At 47.9% G+C, this 17917-nt stretch overlaps 1 protein-coding gene across 1 annotated transcript in view; it reads left to right on the forward strand.

Moving 5' to 3' along the window:
* Positions 1 to 9247: 9247 nt before the first annotated feature.
* Positions 9248 to 17917, forward strand: part of LOC146205390 (uncharacterized) — a 34376-nt gene continuing 25706 nt past the window's right edge. Inside the window, 7 exon segments of the mRNA XM_084607140.1 lie at positions 9248 to 9264; positions 10729 to 10997; positions 11285 to 11402; positions 12305 to 12459; positions 16463 to 16616; positions 16924 to 17075; positions 17162 to 17297. Coding sequence (XP_084463266.1) covers positions 9248 to 9264; positions 10729 to 10997; positions 11285 to 11402; positions 12305 to 12459; positions 16463 to 16616; positions 16924 to 17075; positions 17162 to 17297 — 1001 coding nt within the window.

The raw sequence follows: 17917 nt of genomic DNA on the forward strand, positions 1-17917 counted from the left end.
CATAATGAAATAGGATTAGGTTAGACTTCTTAAGGTACCTATGCTAAATATAGTAGTGAGGAATGGATGGCGGTCATTGGTTCGCAGTTGCTCATAGCCAAACGCGCTCAGCCGCTTTGCAGTTGTTCGCTTGTATACCGCAGGACAAAGCGGTCGAATTTAGATGGAGACGTAATGCAAAAACGCTCGTGTACTGAAATTTATGTGCGATATAAAGAATCATCTGAAATAAAAGTAACTGAACCCCCGTGGCGGTATCGACACCAGTGGTGAAGCGTTATGGCAAAGCTGCTTGCAATGCCGGGCTTGCTGTGATACCTGCGGTGAGGCAACGACAGACTAGGTCCCATTACCTTCCTTCCCGGTGCAGCGTTCGACATTGGATGAGTTTGCACTGGGTACTACGTGTGAAAGAAACGATGACCTCATCTATTTGAGCACAGCGTCTAATTGTGCCGCGCTTGCTGCACGCCCCAAAACACTTTCTGAGCTATACAGCCAGCGTGTTCAGCCGACCCAGCGTTTCTCGCCTTTTCTGCTAGCGGGGATTAATGTGCACTGAGGAAGGCGCCAAATTGTTTCCATCTGTGCCCAACCGGAGTTATTTTAAACGACTAGTCAGGGGGATCGCATCATTTCAACTGTGAGACCGTTGTTCACATGAGTGTACGTGGTGTGTATACTCGTGAGAAGTTAATGAGGAGGTTTGGTTCGGTTTGGTTTATGGGGTTTAACGTCTGAAAGCGACTCAGGCTATGAGAGAGGCCGTAGTGGAGGGCTCCGGAAATTGCCGGCCACCTGGAGCTCTTCAACGTTCACTGACATCGCACAGCACACGGGCGCCTTGCTTTTCGCCTCTACCGAAAAGCAGCCGCCGAGGCCCGGATTTGATGCCACATCCTTGGGCACGGTAGTCGAGCGCCCTAGCCATTGCGCCAGCTTGGCGGAATTAATTTAATGAGGAGGTGTGATTAAGATATACGTTTGGATTTGGCGAGCTTTAGAAGTGGGGAGAATCGCTGAGCTGAACCGCAGACTTTTATCGCTGAAGCAAGTTTTTACCGCCCGTGCGTAGCAATCGCATTTACGCGCTTTTTCTGCGCAGAACGTATTTGATGCGTTTGCCAGCGCAGCAGTAAGTTATGGGCTGCTTCCTTTGCTGCAGCTTGTGGTTAAGCATGGCAGCAAATTTGAGCTTGCTTCACGGCAAAACACACGCGGGCGCTATCACTACACTCAATCTCGGCTGTGGCGGTTATAGGAAGAAAACTCGGGCATCTACGACGGGGCGTGCCCTTGTAACTTATTGGTGAAGGCTTATAGCGCCATATCACATTTAACGTGCGCTGACATCGCACAGCACACGGACGCCTCTTCGTTTCGCTTCCACCGAAACGCAACTCCCGACCGCGGCGGCTGCGTTTCGATGGAGGCGAAACGAAGAGGCGTCCGCGTGCGGTGCGATGTCAGCGCACGTTAAAGATCCCCAGGTGGTCAAAATTACTCCGTAGCCCTCCACTACGGCTCCTCTTTCTCTCTATCCACTTTCACTCCCACCTTCCTTCCTTCACTTACCGCGCGGGTCAGGTGTCCACGCAAACAAGTGTGGCAGATACTGCGCCTTTCCTTCCCTGTGAACCAATAATTAATTAATTAATGGGTTAAAAAACCTATTCTCCAGAAAATTCGGCATTGGCACTATCGGCGTTGTGAGCGAAAAATGACGGGCATGCTTCTGGCTGGTGACTTGACCGCGCACTGATATTTTGTCGGTTCTTGTGACATCACGAGACTAGATGGTACGGCCGAGCGTTAATTTTTTTTAGTCTACTCAAGCCATCAAAAATCAGTATCACGGCGGCGAATGCTCCTCTCTAAAAGCATACGCCTCGAAAAAATTGTACACGGCATGCGGCCTAAAATTATCGTAGCTTAGCGGCGCATTGGTGGCACTGTGGCGCGTCGCGCAAGTGTGTTGGAAGGAACCGGAGAGAAAAAAAAAAAAAAAAGCCATTCGCAACAAGCATGCTAAATGACAAGTAACCCACTGTTTCGCGCGTATTTGTTTAAGTACCTTATGTTAATTCCTTATCACTAAGCCACCTCGGCGGAGACTGCGTTGAAGTGCAAACGGCGTAATGCAAGTCCCGCCTGTGTGCTCTCCAATGTGAATGCACGTTAAAGAACCCCGGGCGGTTGAAGTTATCCGCGGAGCCTTCCACTATACTGCCAGAGTCGCTATGAGACGTTGACAATTATAAAAAAAAAGCAAAACAAGTTGCTGAGCCATTGAGTTGCTTGCAATGAAGTCGGTAAGATGTCCACGTCGCCCTCTCCGTGCGAATGCGCTGCGCTGTACGCCTCTGACAACGACATTGACAGTGTAGGCTACCATCTGCGTCGTTGAGCACTCGCCTTGCGAACAAGTAACCACACTGAATGGGCTTCCAACATAGCAGCTCCGGGTGCCAGCCTTTTTCTTTTCATCTTTTTGTTTTCTCCACAGAGTCGACTTGGGGTGGCCAAAGCTTTTTCACATCTTGGCGGCTTACCCGATGAATAAGCTATGAACGAACCACGGATATTGGCGCTTTTTCTGCTGTGGCTTTCCATCATCACCGCCTCCGGTGCTGTGGAGTATCTACCACGAGCAGGTATTTACATTCCTCTCGCAGACTTCCCGTGCTGTGTAGGACAGGGAAGATACAAGCCACTGCGCATCCAGGGAGAGCAGACTAATTATGCTCAGCCCAATAAGAGTGGTCTCTGTTAGCACCACTAACGTTGAAAAAAAAAAAAAAAAGTTGTCCTAATCAGTAACGGCCGATGCAGCGGTATGAAAATAAACGGCACGAGGAAATCATGAATATTGTTTTACAAAAGAAGACAGACACATTATGCTTAAAAAAAAAAAAAAAAAAAAAAAAACTTAACCGAGACCGCGGAGAACAGCGAGCGCGCATCCGTGTTCTTCGGCTTCAGCCCTCACGTGTAAGAACACGTTGTGTTCTTACGGCGAAAACTATAGAAGTGGTAGATAAACGCCACAATCCTTCTGAAACTGCTAAGAGAGTTGGTGTTAATTTTATAGCTTTAAGCAATGTAATTAAATGGCACACCTGTAGCATGTAGTCTAAGCATCGATCACCCAAACACGTCTTATGAATAAAGCTAGTCTAACGGTATGAATTTTGTGTGAGTGATTAGGATCAGCTTCGGGGGAAACTGTTTACACGTTACAGAAGGCTCACAGAAGGCTTGTGGTTATATCTAAGGGATCTTGTCAGAGATAATGCACCGCTTTGACGCACGAATATGGTGCTGAGGTGCGTCATTTTCATTAAATGTTAACGAATCTGTGTCCTCTAACATAATCATGCTAGCGTCTACGGTGCTGAAACATTTATTGTACGTGAATGACACGTGCAGGCGCACTTTCATTTCGCAGCCTTTTCCTGTTATTTTCCAGTGCAACGTTCACGCTTTAAGGTGTGCAGCTGCATGTCTAAAGCTGGTTTTTCTTTTCATCTGTGGTGTTCGTTCGGCTCAGGCGTGAAAGTTCTTGAGTATTTAAGACGAAAAAACAGTTACTGGGCAGTTTTGTGCTTAACTTGCGGTCAGTTGTAGTGTGCACACGAGTTTTTATTTATGAAAACAGGCCAAAAGTTTTTCAGTGGCTGGGAGCGCCCAGTATTATAATGCACTAACCTTAGCCATAACCAGCATTAAGGAGGAGATAAGAACCAGAGATGCGTCGGTGGACGATGTGCTATCAATGACTCCCTATCTGCGTTTAGATAAGGGTACGAAGAGAAGTGAATGCAACATAAATGATGTTGTCTCTTTGTCTCTTTGCAGCAGACAGCCCAGAAGGACGTAGGTTATCATCGTGTGACCAAGTTGTCCTAACTCAGTTTACCAACGAATGTGAGAAAGTTTTCAACGATGTCATAACTGCGTCCCCCGACAACAGCTCCGTTAAGTGCAGGTAAGAAGAAGCTTGTCAGCACTGCACTGCTGACAGCTCCAAAGCAGCTTCACTTGAGAACAACTCTAGCGACAGGCCGGACAGCAGAAACAAGCATCCTGAGCAGAGGGCCTTTAAGAAATATCCGTACATAGTTTTGTTTTGAAGCGCCAATGACTAAGGCTGATGTCAAAGTCGTTTAAGGGAATGCGAATTTGAGATAACGAGTCATTAAATCGGCGTTTTTGAAGCAGTTTCGTTCTCACTATTATTTCTTCCTCTTGGAAAAATAACGCTAGGGTAACGAGCAAGACATGGATGCTCTATAACGGGGTAACAAGCGACAAGCACGCTGGTGCTTGCTAACGCGTTAACACGCTGTTAGGCCGAGCAGTACACCCAGCTCCGACAGTAGAGGGGGCGCATACGAACAACTTCGAAAAAAAAAAAATAGTCGCAATGCGACAGGCAGGCGTGGGGCCCCTCAGTGCCACTCGCGTTTTTGAACGCATTTAAACAGCGAGTAATCCTACTCTGATTAATAGTCGTGCATCACTGGGCGCGGTGAAAAGCACTTTTTAAAAGCGCACCCTTGGGCCTTCGTCGAGTTGTGGGCAGCGTGAGTGTCGGGGAAGCAGAGAGAGAGAGAGAGAGAGAGAGAGAGAGAGAGAGAGAGAGAGAGAGAGAGGGAGAGAGATGTTCTGCATCGTATTGGACATGACTACGTTTGTTTCACTCCTTGCAGTTATTTCAAGACGTATCACACTTGTGTCCACGACGCTCTGCGCTCAACAGGATGCGATGGGCAGTCGCAGATAGTGGACAAAGCAGTCGCAACTGTTGAACAAAAGAGGCTACTGAACAAGTTGAACTGCGACAGAGGTGAGTGGTTTCCGCATGCCATCTCATGCAAGGCTTCTTCCTTCCCAACAAGCAAAGCATGTACACTTTGCGAGTAGTTCTCGGAGCCCGGGTTGTCATTGATGTAGTAGGGGGCGGATGGGCTGCAGTTTGTTTCAGATCACACTGTGTACGCAATGAACAGTTGATTGTAGTAATGACACAGAAGGCTCTAAAATGGTCTTAGTAATGCACAGTCCATCTCGTGCGCTGGCAGTCGCTGCATGGGTTCCAAAACCTCGGAAATGTCGCCCAATAGTTTCCTGGCAGCTTTTCTTCCTACAGCTGGATGGCCTCACCCCATTGACCGAAGCACGCAGTGACGGCTGCAACAGATTACTCATGGCGGCATCTCGCCATTGCTCCGCTGAGTTTTTCCGTCGGGCGCATTCTAGCTCGCCACTTTGCAGTTCTTGTTGGGCTGGAGGAGCTTACTTGAGAGCTTCGACGCTTTTCTCACACAGATAAAAAAATATGTCGAAGACATGTGTTCGAAAGCGGTCGAAACGAGTGCGAGGGCATACTGGAGGTGGATGCAAAGCACATCACAGATGCCAGCGACTATGCCTGCCAGTAAGCGGAATGAGCAGCAGTTAGCCCACGAATTTTCGGACAAGTCGCTGGTCGATAAATAAGTCACTATTTTCTTTCACCTAGGTTACTTCGGTCGTACGTCGAGTGCGTCAAAACAGTTATGAAGTTGACGCATTGTCCTCAGAAAGAGTTCTTCCGTGAGATAGAGGAAGACCGCATCAGGCAAAACATTGCGCACTTAAACGTTTCTTGCAATGATGTCATGGGTAAGAACATATCCGCGCATAGAATGCTGTAGCGTTGATCCCGCTGGCGCGCATTCGTGCCGCGGATAGCGAGTGCACTTCAAACAACACATTTAACTGCATGATCGAGTCAACTTGCCTTACCGCAGTAAAGCTACGTTCTTGGTTTCGAAAGAAACAGATCCACGTGGACGCGAGTTGTTGTACGTGAACAACTCCATTAGTGGGGCATTCAGTGAGCATACTTCTTGGGTGGCGCAACTAACCTCTAAGGATCTCCTATAGAGCTGGCAGCCAAAGTAGCTAGGTGCGCAGCGCACGTACAGTCAACTGATGGTGGTTTCACGCTCTGCTTGCGTTATAAATCTCTAGCTTCCTCACCGATTGGGGAATAAAATTTTCGGTGGCGCGACAAAATACTTCATTAACAGGAGTCACCTCAGTGGCTTCTAATTCAGCGGTAAAAATGGAAGAATGTATGGTTTGGCTTATGGGGTTTAACGTCTCAAAGCGACTCAGGCAATGAGAGACGCCGTAGTGGAAGGCTCCGAAATTTCGATCACCTGGGGATCTTTAACGTGCATCGCACAACACACTGGCGCTTTCCTTTTGGCTTCCATCGAAAAGTGACCGCTGCGGCCGAGATTAGATCCCGCATCCTTGGGTACAGCAGTCGAGTGCCCTAACGACGGCACCACCACGGCGGGGAAAAGACATGAAAAAATGGGCCGATTGAGATTAAGGGCGTTCCATTAAGACACTTAATTGGGTCAGATTTTGAGCGCGCAAGCTGAAAATGACGTAGAATCAAAGCGCAAAAAATATACCCAGTTAATGTGCAACAATTTTCTATAGTTAACGATTTGCGTCGCGGTGTCGCACGTGGCTTGGAACTTCTGCAGCACATGTGTTTGCTATAGCACAAAGAAGCACTTAATAATGCCTGAATAGGGAAGGAGATATTTGCGCTCGTTCATTGCTCTCAAAAATGCCAGTCCTTTGATGACTCATTACTCCTCCTTTACTAGTGTAATATTCGAGACAAAATACGAGACCAAAGATGGCTGAGCCTCTACGGCTTCGAATTAGTGCATCAAACATGTGGTCTGAGTTAAATGCATATTTCCGAAATATTTTTGCATGTGCACTTTGCGAGTAGTTCTTGGTGCACGTGCTGTCATTGATGTATTGGGGGGGACTGTACTTCTTGTTTCAGATCACATTGTGTACGCACCACAAACCGACGAATTGTCGGTCGTATGCCGCAAACGATCGGCTCTCCGGAAATTCTTCCTGTGTGGCCTGGCATACCATTACGTTACGGAGAAAAATGACAGCAAGACGAGTGGAGATTGGAAAATGATGTGCCGGTAAGAATTTCCAGTCTTTCGTTTAAGTATAACAAATGAGATTGATTCATTGCAAAAAAAACAGGCCCTAACCCTGGAGCGGATAGCCAGCAGTACGCCTGCAGTGTAGAAGGTTGTTGTCGGATCAAATGAACTGCGGAGGAACCCCTCTTGCTTAGCGACTGAACGCCGGTCCGAGCACTCGCTCCCCCCCCCCCCCCCCCCCCCCCCCAGCTTCGCCTGTATATGGGGCCCGGAAACATTCTCATTTTAAGATGAGAGGTTAACCCGCAGTGCCACCGTCCATATTGGCTTCGCCCAACAGACGGCGTCCAGTATATCCGCTGTCAAAAAAGACGAGCATACCCGGTCGACTAAATTCGCAAGAGCGCACTCGAATCGACCCAGAATCGGGACACGCAGGAAAAAAAGAATAACCCCGTCTTTCCCCAACGACTACGATAAAAAAAAAAAAAAAAAAAAAAAGGTCTGCGAGCGTCGGGTGCTGCATTTAAGGTAGAACGCTGGAACTCGTTTTCTCGTTCTTCTTATGCTGCCCAATATTCACCTTTGCAGAGCCATCCACGAATACCAGAAGTGCACATCAATGGCTCTGTCTTCAACGGACTGCTTCATGGACGAGGCATTACGAAAACACATCACCTACTTTTCGAGTGGAGCGCTGGATGAGCAAGGAGTGTCATGCAGCTCGGACGGCATGCCCAAGGCTCAGCGTTCGCAAATCTCAAGTGCGTCCTCAGTTTACGGTTTTTATACCAGCACCATCAAAGCTTTCTGATCGAAAATAACATTCTCATCTGGTGGCATGTTTGCTTTTTCATCTCACCTGCGCTGAGTAATAGTTTTATTTTGTTATTTTGCTTTCGGTCTAAGACAATCTATAGACTAACCTTACACTAGTGTAGTATAAAAGCCTCCGTTTAATTTCGCCTATAGATAACATATAGACGATCTATAGAGGCTATCAATTTTGTCTACAGACGAGTATAACAAGAATGTATGGCCATGAATCTATAGCTAGTCTATAGAACTTAAAATGCGCTTGTTGCCTTTCTTTCTGGTGTGCGCGCCCAAACAGCCCTCGTAATTTTTTTTCTTTTTGTAGCCGTAAAATGTGTCGACACCTTTAAGATGTTGTCCAAGGTGCTCGGTACACCCTGCACACCTCTCGCAGCAACGTCTTCTTTCCGCAGTTAGTGACAGAGAACGAGCTGGCCACTCAGCGTTTCCTATACCGCAACACAAAAGGCCCACAAAGAAGACTGCACGTTCCGCAGCCGCTCATCCTTGCGTGCAATAACTGATGAGCGGCTTCGTTAATGCAATGCGCGGAAATACGTAAATTATCACAGCACGAGAAGAGCCGCCGCGTCCGTCGGAATACTGCTGAGGACGACGAAGAGACGAGGGCTTGTATAGCCGATGCCGCAAGCACATGCAGCGTTGAAGGTCGTGGGGTCTGACAGTGGACATTCACTTTCAGGCACACAACAACGACAGATACATCACGCAGCGCAGCAGCCGTGTGTCGGCCGAGATGCTCTGAAGGACTTCTTTCTCTGTGGCCTCGAATTCAACCGGGCGTTGAAATTGGTCTTCCGCCAAACTAATACCAAGGTCAGGAGAGCCTACTCTCGCAAGAAGGGCAGGAGGACTGCTCGTAAGCGCCAGAAGCCTATCGTCATCCCACGGACAGCTTTCCGCAAGCCTTTGGCGCACGCAGGACAGGAAGAATTGTGCCAGTAAGCCGGATTTTTGCGTATTTTTTCTTTGCCACTTTTCGAGTTGAATGGAGAGTACATTTTCAGAACCGTTTTGAATAGCTATGAACCGAACCAAATACGAATCGTGTAATGATATAATCAGACGGAATAAGAATGGAGTATTTTTTACTGATATTTGATGTTTGCGCGAGCATTTAACGCAACAAGCGTTCCCGCGAAACTACGAAAGTGGTGGCGCTACGATAGAGGTTGGTTGGTTTTTAGGGTTTAACGTCCGGCATACTTGGACTCAGTAGTCGAGCGCCCAAATCACTGCACCAAAGCGGCGGGGCGATAGAGTGCTATAACTTAGACATTAACAGTAATAGCCATGAAAAGACGCAACATTGATCTCCGTTTGTACGCCAAGATAACTTTCTGATCATGTCAAGTATATGTCTCGGAAAATGACCCTTTACAACTGAAGTTCGCGTTTAACCAACACCGTCACTTCTCAGTAGGTAAGGCATGGCCCCCGAGATCAGGTATCAAGGCAGGCCGGAAAAATTCGCGGGACACTTAAGCTTCGCCTTAGAAATATGACGTGATAGCGTCGATGGGCTCCCTTTAAGGGCATGTGGTCCTCTTTGCGTATCACTCCGCAGACGCGGACATTGTTCCTTATATTTTAGAATTTATCATGATACACAAGGTCTACCTTTACCCTAGTTGAATGACTGTGTCTCGGTGGACTGTGGATAGCATATCTGTCTTTAAAATCACTGTAGTTGAAGGTATGTAATAAGGGAGTAATTACTCATTGACATCCACCCAGGTGCACCCATACGGCTACAAAGGATAGCTATACAGCTTTCTTATAAACTTTGTAGTTAGAAAATTCATCCTGGTCCGGGGATCGAACCCGGGACCACCGCCTTCTGGGGCAGTCGCTTGCTAACCAGGACAATCAGCAGACCAGGTGGTAGTGAGAGAGCGATGAAGAGATGAAGCTGACGTCGCAATGTGGCGGTACTGGATGGGTGTAAATGATAGCGTGTAAATTTGGACCACTTAAGAATTTCTCAGGATGAACCAATAGCAATGACAGGCCCGAGGAATGTTGATTAATCTGGCGCTCCGTGTTATAGCGTCTTGTCAACTTGCTGATCGCGGCCTCTAAAAGCGCCGACGAAACTGACGGATTTTCTCGGGTAACTCGCTCAGGTGTGCCCCAACCCCGTCGCGGCGGCAGCTGGGTTACACTTAATTTCGTTCCCGTTTCATCACGTCCAAGCGTAATGATCTAACGATCTAACAAATATTCTCTGAAACTGCGGTGATTTAAGGACTGCAGCATTCAGCATTCCTTAGTTGCCGCAGAGCTGCCTGCCGAGGTGAATACTGACAGCGTCGCTCCCACTTAAGGGTACACCGTAACAGCGAACACCCCAACGACCGTCACCTGGTTGGTCACTCACACCACCAGAGGCTTGGATTTTCTGCCATTGGCGCACGGCTGGGAAACGCTACACGGCAGAGGCGCCCGTCATTGGGCTGTGCGAGGGGCCATTATAGCCAGGGAGTGACGCGCGACCACTGTCCGACGAAGGGCTCTGCTTCTCTGGGCCCATTGCCTACAAACGGCACATTTGTCGTGCATAGTATGAAATGTAGTTCACGCTTCCTATTTCTTATAATAATGACGGCTGTGTTTCCTACCGAGATACGCTGCAGTGCTGCAAGTTTTCTTTTTGCTAGCTAAACAGAAATATAGTTTTCGACGCTGCTTGCTCCGTAAGCAGTTTTGGATAAGTAACACGAGAAAAACTTCTCTGCAGCTTTTCTTAAAGGACCGTGCCCCGATCACCACCTCACTATTTTTCACACGACTATCAAGAATGTTGAAATTTTAATCGCTTTCATAAGTGATTACAGGTGACTTTCCTTAGTTAATGTAGCACTATTACGACATCAAGGCATGTGAAAAAATGCTTCTCTGTTCTGCACAGAGTCGTCAGAAACTTCCAAGCATGTTGCAACGCCCTGGACGACAAGCACAAATGCTCAGGAACGAGCAAGGACCTCTATCAGCACATGTCGTTTGTACAGCAAGCCTTAATCGCGAGCCTGGGAAGCTTGGATTGCGTAGGCGTACAAACGCCTCAGCCTACCGGTCCCCCAGGCCCCTACACAGGCCCTTACACCGGCCCTTACACAGGCCCGCCCGCAACGTTTGGCACCGGGACTATTGTGCCGGGAGTGTTTACCAAGCCTACAGGTGAGTATGAGGGCAGTTTGGCGTCACATGGTCTCCAAAATATCATAGGCTTGGGAACGGCCTACAAGCAGGCGACCTAATCTGATCTTGAGCACGCTTGCATGCACATGTGAAAGCACTGACCGCGCAATAGGCAATGTGTAATCATGAAGCATTGCACCGGGGTTTCGAAATCGCAGCTTTTCCCGACGCTTGCATTCTTAAAATGCGCTCTTCATCACACATTCCCCACTAGCGTGCCATTTTAGGATTCACGTGGCTGATATACTGCATGTTGCGCATTTCAGGCATTCCTGAAGGCTGCGAATACATGCAGCTGGTGCGCCGCTACTCCTACTGCGCGGTAGCTTTCTACGCTGACCTTGAAGGACAAGGAGTTCCTCCATCCAGCCAACAATCGTGCAAGTGAGCAGTTTTGTTTGCTCGCCCGTTCTTAAAATTGGAAGTCGCTTTGCATTATCCTGGAAAGTGCATAAGATAACCTTGAAGGGACACAGAGTAAAACTTGATTGTTGGGCGTTTCGTGGCTTTGTCGACACGTGTTCACCTAGCAAAATATGTAGTTAATGACGAGAGATCTAGATTTTACAATACTTTTTGGCAACAGACGATTCAAGAAAATCATACCAATGATGATGCAAGGGAATTTGGACTAAGTGATCGCAAACTCACAGTAATAATACCACAGTAATATTTCACAACGCTATTCAAGCGTACGACAATTCGCATCGGTGAACGATCGAAGCCATTTGCGATGCAGTGATCACAGTTCTGGATGTGGTCGCCTATAGGGTTATCATATTGAAATGAACTTCTCTACTATGTTTTTGTAAAACTACTTGTACCAAACACGAGAGCCTGGATATGGTCCTAGGTTCTTCTTTTCTTCACATCCAGTTTGAATGGAGTGCAAGTGACTGTCACAAGACGAGATCTTTATTTAGGTGGTTCGGGCGACGTGAAAACGGCCACCGCACGTTCTTGTTTCTGAGTGTGTTATCAGCACCATGTGACCAAAAAAAGATTCACATTTAACGCTGCTTTGTACCCTTTACACGAGCGGGTCATATATGCAAAGCGACGAAAGGCATAACAGTGGTATGTGACCGTAACGAATCACAAAGAAGAGCAAAAAATTTATTCTGGCGGTCCTGGCTTGCTCCTAAAAACTCGGCATTAGGCTATACTTCCCACGTGCGTCTCGCAGAGTGGTGCGAAAATGCAGTGCGCAATACTTTCGCCTTATATTCGTGTCACGAGCCGTAAAATAACTTGTGCTCTCAAATCCTCGTTGTTGCTTCTTTCAGTTACATCAAAGAGTTCCTGGACTGCCAAGACAAAGCCGAAAGCGAAACGAAATGCAACACACCCAGAAAAAATCAGTTTGCAGACCTCAATTACTTCACCGATGTCTTGTTGAAGAAGTACCAGGCAACGTGCAACGTGGCTACCCGGTTTTCAAGTAAGATGTCTCCTGATCAGCTGTATTTTTCGTTCCAGGGCGCACACGTTGCACTGGAGTTATGGTTTGTTGTTATACTTGCATAGCTAGGTGAAACAGGGCCAAAAGACGAACGTAGAAGTCTTCCGTTCTACCGATTCCCATCACATTGTAGATAACCCTTATGGACCTTCTAGCGTGACAGCGCAGGACGTGGGAGATGAAAGTGGATGTCCCGCAGCTTGATCGAACTAACCGCGGCGTCAAAAAGTAGGTTGATGCTATTGCCGGCAGATCCTCCTTTGAAGGGCATCTGCCGCTTCGTTCTCGAGTTGTAGCCGACGCGGCACAACCGCGTCTGAAACCAGTCAGGAAAGTGAAGGAGGCGGTCCATTCATATTGCGCGCCCTGGACAGGGGTGTTGAGGCCGCCTCTTTAAGTCACGGCACGGAGACGAAGGCCCGTCTCCTTCCCTTATTTGCCTAGCCTCGGCTGCAGTGCCACTGGAAGCTTGATGGCGCGCAATTAAATGGCGGTCTCATCCTGTCGCGGCCAAACTAGCTAAATAATCCTGTTTTCGGACGAATGTTGTCGTGACCTCCACCGCAAGGGACTTTTTGTCAGCGCCCTTCTACAAACCTATTAGAGAAGTGGTGTGCGCTGCCTCTCTCCAAACCATCCTTTATGCAGCGTACTTTGGGCGCTGCACATTGAGCTTTCACATGAGCTTGCACATCAGCTTGCACATTGAGCTTTGTGTCGAGCCGCACGGCAGGATTGTGGCGATGCGGTGGCGATGCGGGGAAGGGGGGGGGGGGGGGGGGGGGGGAGGTCGTTCAGGGTTGTCACGCAGGTGCCTACTGCCACCAGCTAAATTTGGTAGTTAATACGGCATACTGACTCAGGCCGCGATGGCGGCACTATTAGTGGCTGTGCACGTTCCCAGAACCAGCTGTTGTTAGCTCGTGGTCTAGCGTTACGGAATGCTCACGTTTCTTGCAGCCTCAGAACTCGAATAGCGACGGAATTTTTCTTTTGTGCGGGAGAAATGCTTTACCCATGATTGGAGAAATTTGTTCGGCGTTTTTATTCGATCCTTTGGCGCAGCCCATTACTAGGGTACTATAGACAAAACGCGAGCCGCTGAAAGCCGCCTGGCGGTCATTTTCCAAAGTGTCCGGGTGTCGAGTTGTCGCTGCTCTTCTGTTGGTACAGGGTAGCTGTCGTTGGCGGCTGCGACTTTTTCTTTTTTTCCCTTGCTCTCGCCGATTTCGTCTGTACTGGCCTGCAGCCAAAGATGCACCCCTTCGTGTAGAAGCCAAAACATTGTCGATCCTGCAGCCATGTGAGAGAAACCAATGCGTACATACGCCAGCTGTCTCTTACAAACGCCCTAAGTAGCCAGCTACAATATTGAGCCCAGGCTGACTGCTGGTATGCTTCACCGACGGATCAATTATCTCAACAGAGGGCTGTTCTATCATTTTCAAATTTTGGTTTAACCATACCGCTGCACTACAAGCGCCATTCATGTACGTATACTGAAACGCCCGACCCACTACGACCTTTTGCGCATCCGCCAGCACCACTTCTTACATATGGCTTAATCGGACGAATTCAGGTTTTAACGCGACATCGCTAAGGAATATGAGTCGCAGAAAATCCATCTTGTCATTGGACGCGAGCATAAAATCCAAATGAAACAACAAAAATGAGGAACAGGTCGAGATGTTCGAATTGACGCCAAATTTATGGAGGTGCCAGTAACGAAATAAAAGTAATCGAATGGAAAAGAAAATTCAGTTAATTTGCGTGTGGTAGGACTCGAACTCAGGACCCCACCGACGTTTGGTTTTGAAGCAGGTAAGCTGCTTATAGGCCTCGAGGGTTCGTTGGTTGAAGATGAATAAAACTGAACCTGGGGGAGGCTCAGTGCAAACAGGAATCGACAACACAGTTGCGGGCTACTCTTAACGGCCAAGCTTATAAACTTCCCCATTAAGCATTCCCCAGGAATAAACCGCTCTGTCATATAAGATCGTGACAATGACATGCTTCATAGCGTGTACTGTCACAAATGGATGAAGCGCGATAAAAGTGCTTACTGCATTCCGTAAATTCTATGCTTTGCAAAACCTACCACGAGATTACGCAGCAACCCACATATCTCGTTGCCTATTTACCGAAAGCCGAATGGTAGCGAACGCCAGAAAATTTATGAAGACGCGGCAATATTGGCTGAAATATTTCATATCAAAAAGTAAGACAGGAATAACAAGCGACTCGTTAAAGCGAAGTGAACTTCAGTGTGCTATTGATCGTATTGCTGGCCCGAGCTGGGACAAGTAAATACGATCTCTGGCGTGTTTTCCCATCTGACCATTTGCCCAAAGAAAAGCTTGGATATAAGTTATGGTTGCAATTCATGGACAACGGACGCTGTTTATTTAACGACGCAAACGCCGCGGGACAACAAATTCATGGCGCGACGACTGCTAGAACACACGGCTGGAGTCTGCACGGCAGGCTTCACTACCAGATGTATAGTTATCAAACCCGCCATCAGTGGCGCGGTCATCGTTTTTCGCGCTGGTATATCCCTGACAAGCTTTCTTATTTTTCTTTAACACGATCCCTACCTGCCATCCTTTTTTTTTTGTCAGTTGTATGTCGCCTTTGTCACAGAATATGCATTAACACTGTGACATGCTCCCAAGTTTTGCGAAAATTTGCTAAAACGTTGGTGACTCGGATTAGCTGAGAAAAACAGCTCGCATCCTTTTGAAAATAAGCGAGAATCTTTTGAAAACAGCAATCACCTTTTTGAAAAATGTTGTGGTATGCGAATCTTAGGTTTCATAACTCACTTGGGGAATGTAATGACACTCGTCATCCCCTGCCGAGAAGGCACATGCAGGGAGTGCGCACGAAACGGCGCTGGAACAGCAAACTTGGCCCAAGGTGTTTGCGAAGACAGCGCAGTTGAACACGGTGAACAAGGAAGGGGCGAGAGCTGCTCAGGCAGTATTCTCAAGTTTACATTCGGCCCCGCCGGGGTGGCGCAGTGTTTACGGCGCTCGACTACTCTGCCCAAGGAAGCGGGATCGAATCCCGGCCCCGGCAGCGGCGTTTCGATGGAGGCGAAACCAAGTGGCGTCGGTGTGCTGTGCGATGTCAGTGCACGTTAAAGAACTCCAGGTGGTCGAAATTTCCAGAGTCCTCCACTACGGCGTCTCTCATAGCATGAGTCGCTGTGGGACATTAAATCCCACAATCCAACCATGAAGTTTGCATTCGGCCCATGTAGGCTGTCTAGATCTCCAAACATCTCACTAGTAAAAATTTAAGAATTTATTGCTGTCGCTGTGATGTGCGCATACTGTCAGTGACCGTTTTTCTCCTTTGGGTGGACTCAATGCAAAACGCGCTGCAGCTCTGGTTGGTCTGGTTTGGTTTAAGGTCCCAAAGCGACTCATTCTATAAGACACGCCTTGATGAAGAGCTCCGGAACGACGCACAGCCCACGGGCGCCTAGCCACCGAAAAGCGGCCGCTGCGGCAGGGACTCGATCCCGCATCCTTGAGCACAGTAATCGACCGTCCTAACCACTGCGCCATTCCGGCGGGGACTCCAGTTAGTTGACAGATCGACTAGATGTACTGAGCACGAGGCGAATTAATGGCAAATATGGGCGAGGTGACACTTTTCATCATCTGCGTCGCGTTGCTTTATGAACACTAATTTCTGCTCCGCTTTTCGCACCATTTCGCTTTTTCGCTAATTTCTGCTCCGCTTTTCGCACCTTTTCGCTTTTCGCTCAGACGGACCGGTAAATTTCACTATACTTCCTATGTAATCTGTCGCGTGTCGTATTAATGGGTGTATTGCAAATCGACCGTCAAAACGTCTACTGCTGCAGAGTATAGGTAATTAACTGCGTACCAAGTTGTCTTTTATACTTGGCAGCAGTTGTAGCATGAGCTATATAGGACATGTTTCACGAGTTATTACTTGATTGTTACAGAGCCAGTGAGGACGACAAGTGCGGGCGACAGAGGATCGACGCCGTCTTCTATTGTGACTCCTACGGGATGTAACCAGAAGGACCTGTTGCGAAGATTCTTCGCCTGCGGTATCGCGTTGCAAGCAAGCATTGAACTCGCGGATGATCCTTGCAAGTAAGCGGTACACACAGCACTCCACTAAAGTTTCACATTTTATAAGGTGCCATGATTTTGTAGTTAAGCTTGCCAATTAGGGCGCATAAGAAAACCACCAATTTCAGAAGGAAAAAAGCCTTTCGGGCATACGGATAAAAAAACTATACGACTTGGCAAGATCTGTATAAATCTTATTTGTAACTAGATGAAAAAGTGGTCACGCCGATATTGCCAGCAGCGGAAAATCCGTGTTTTCTTTTCTTTTGCTTTGCGCTGCGGAACCCTGCTTGATTGCGCTGGTTCTCATTGCTTGCTCTTGACGCAGGTGCATCACCGAGTATGAGAAATGCTACACACGGGCCAAGACCCAGCTGCAATGCAAAGATGACAACATGGGGAAAAACTTCACGTTTTATATGCTCGAGCTTACCGAGGCTACCAAGCAAATGTACAACGTCCGCTGCCCGACGGCATTTTGTACGTCGCTGAATTTTGCATTTGCCTCTGAAATTACAGGCGAAGAAGCGAACTTCTCTTAAAGAACTTCTGATGTGCTTTTTCAGATTCCGGAGGCATCAGTACAGGAAAATGCGACGCCGCTGAAGCAATGAGAAGGTTTTTCTTGTGCGACCTCTCTTTCTTCCGTGTGGTTGAAAACGCTGCGAGCAAGAGCGGAAAGGAATTCCAAGACATATGCAGGTAGGTTGAGTGAAGTCAAACGCTCCACATATACGCTACTGGGCTCTCGAGAATGCTAAGCAGTTGTTGCTTGTATTGCCTTACCAAGCGTCCAGTGCAATTAGTGTCGCGCAGTTAACAAGTCGTTTAGGCACACAGAAAAGTGCTTTCCTTTCGGTTCCGTGTAGCGAAGTCGACAGCTGTCGTTTAGGCAAGACTGTGTCACGGCTTCTGCGCATTCGCACCGCATCTAACGGCTGCACAGTGTTTCGAGCGCATGCGCAGTGTTTGTCGGCAGAGACTGCCTTTACGTGAAAGTAAATGTTGCAGAAAAAAGTGTGCGGGTGGCGCAATATTCACTGGCAGTTACAAAAGCCGTATCATTTCCTTATGCCGTGGCTCCCCTTATTATGAACAGTGTCAATCAGTTCTGGACATTCACATAGGGGGGGGGGGGGGGGGGGGGGGTTAATATTATCGCTTTTGCCTGCGGCATTGGTAAGGCTGCAGTTCGCTTGGCTATCTGCATAGGAGCTCTGGTGTTACTCTTGGAACCTAATTATTTCCTTGGTTTTAGCTTTTAGTGCTTTATCATAGCGTTATCAGCAGTAGTTGCCTTGAGTTGCTAATACGAAAGTTCT

Source organism: Amblyomma maculatum, chromosome 1 (genome assembly GCF_055883805.1).
Source record: "Amblyomma maculatum isolate TAMU_Amacu chromosome 1, ASM5588380v1, whole genome shotgun sequence".
Lineage (NCBI taxonomy): Eukaryota > Metazoa > Arthropoda > Arachnida > Ixodida > Ixodidae > Amblyomma > Amblyomma maculatum.